The sequence below is a fragment of the Schistosoma mansoni genome, chromosome W (genome assembly GCF_000237925.1).
Source record: "Schistosoma mansoni strain Puerto Rico chromosome W, complete genome".
Classification (NCBI taxonomy): domain Eukaryota; kingdom Metazoa; phylum Platyhelminthes; class Trematoda; order Strigeidida; family Schistosomatidae; genus Schistosoma; species Schistosoma mansoni.
In genome coordinates, this window is record NC_031502.1 from 28,524,906 (window position 1) to 28,527,083 (window position 2,178).

At 39.8% G+C, this 2,178-nt stretch overlaps 1 protein-coding gene across 1 annotated transcript; it reads right to left on the minus strand.

Annotated features, from left to right (window-relative positions):
• Positions 1–370: 370 nt before the first annotated feature.
• On the minus strand, positions 371–1,847 carry Smp_047200 (putative 60s ribosomal protein L3). The gene is made up of 5 exons (XM_018789245.1): positions 1,807–1,847; positions 1,272–1,769; positions 871–1,237; positions 492–838; positions 371–448 (listed from the first exon to the last, which is right to left on the minus strand). The coding sequence occupies exons 1-5, from the start codon at positions 1,807–1,809 to the stop codon at positions 404–406; spliced, it is 1,260 nt and encodes a 419-aa protein (XP_018654707.1). The 5' UTR covers positions 1,810–1,847; the 3' UTR covers positions 371–403.
• Between the last annotated feature and the right edge of the window lie 331 nt (positions 1,848–2,178).

The following is a 2,178-nucleotide window of genomic DNA, read 5'->3' on the forward strand; positions in this document are numbered from 1 at the left end:
TTTGAAATGTGAAAGAGAGGTTAGCATTCTTCAGTTTATATCCGTAATTGGTTAATCAATAACAGCAATAACACTAATACTAAAAACACTTTTCAGGACTCGAAATTTCTATACTATGAAACGTTCGCTCTTTTGAGGACAACCCAATGATCGATAGTGAATGAATACGGGTTCACGTATAACAATCAATAAATAATAAGCATTAATTTCTTATCTAAGATACCGACCCTCGAATATAAGTAGAGCAGGTAGGTTGCGCATACAATTAACTTGAAACGACAGCACAGCCTGATGAGTAAACCACCAGTTTACAGCAAGTTTAGATACAGGGTGAACCCAATCTATTGACAGTGCGTAATAAAAAAAACGATTTCTACCATAATTTTATTGTAGGAAATCACAATCATGCGGCAACCTTTGCGCGTCCTAGACTCTTTTTTAAAGGACCCTAAAAGTACCAAGTTTATACACGGATATTTCGAAAAACCTACCATAGTAGCCTGTTTTTCTGCACGAGTCTGGAACCGACCATGACCAAACTTGGATGATGTATCAATAAATTTAAGAACAATCTTCTCCCTTGATCGTGGCTTAACTTGAGGTATTAATGTTTTCCTAAGGGTTATGACACGCTTTCTAGGACCCATACAACAACCCTTGATCATAACGTAATCGTTTCTGACTTCACCGTAATGTGGGAAACCACCCATAGGTGTGATGTTTTTAGCCGTTAAGTCGAACTCCGTCGACGCATTGCCTTTAGGTTTTGGTACTGCGTTTTTATCTTTTTCATCTTTAGAGGCTTCTGCCTTCGCAACCTCTAACTGAGCTTGCAAACCTACCAGAATTAATGAAGTATGCAAAACTTACCCATCCCAATCTTGTAGATCTTCTTGTTTAGCTCCGTTCTGTGGAAGTAGCCCTTTTGACCAGCCCTAGCAACTGATCTTGCTACACGTGCAGGATGCCAGGCTCCAATACAAGCTACTTTACGCAAACCTTTGTGCGTTTTTCGAGGAAGCTTTTTGGTGTGCCAGCGAGAAGTAACGCCTTTAAAACCTTTACCCTTGGTTACACCTATAACATCAATCATTTCATCTTGCGAAAACACGTTTGAAACAGATATCTGCTTCTCGAAATGTTGACGAATCCAATCGACCTTTTGTGAAACAGTTCCACCATTTACTTGTACTTCCATGATATGTGACTTTTTTTGACGATGTTTCATCAGGCGCATCTAATAACGTCTAAAGAGTATTCATTAATCTTACCTGTGTGTGTGCAATTGCTCGAACAACTGTACAATACTTTTTGATTTTTTTCAGATCACGTTTAATCTGAGCAAGACCCGCTTCACATAACCATTTCTTGGAGGATTTAAGGAAAGCTCTTTTCTTAGACTTGCACCAGTCCTTGTAGAACCGACGTTTGAATTCTTCAGTAAGATGTTCTGCCCAGACAGTTTTAAAAGTCCTTAAACCCTTGGCAGTTGGTGCGTAACCGACCATCCCAACGATTACCATAGGTGGGCATTCCATTATGGTTACTGGCTCGACAACCTCACGCTTATGAACCTTGGATCCAGGTCGGTCAACTTCACGAACAATGTGAGTCATTCCTGCTTTATATCCCATGAAAGCAGTCAAATGAGGCGGGAGAGATCTTCTGTCTCGAGGGAATGCCTTGCATTTTCCTCGGATGCGTCGACAACGCTTTTTAGGTGTAAATCCGAGAGAACCGTGACGCGGAGCAGAGAATTTCCTGTGTGACTACAAGATGATGAACAGATGACAACAAGCAACTTACCATGTTCTGAACACGCTAACTGTGTGCGCCAATCGGCATACAAAAACACAGATGCACAAAATTGAATTTCGTTCAATGCATTCACAAATGGGCTTCTAAATCTAACAACTTTGATAGTTTTGGAGATATTATGTCAGTTATACTAAATTCTTGCAATTTTGAAAGCACACTTCTTAAACGAATTTCTTGTCTTTAACTGTCGTGTGCTCTAATGTGCACTTGAAACACTTCAGTCCGGAACCATTACTTAAACTACACATGCGTAAGTTAGACTTCGCTTATCGTTGTTTGGCCATTGGTATAGAAGATGAAATGAGTAACTATATTGTTACTTATTTCGATTGTGTCTCATTTAACCACAATCATGCAGCA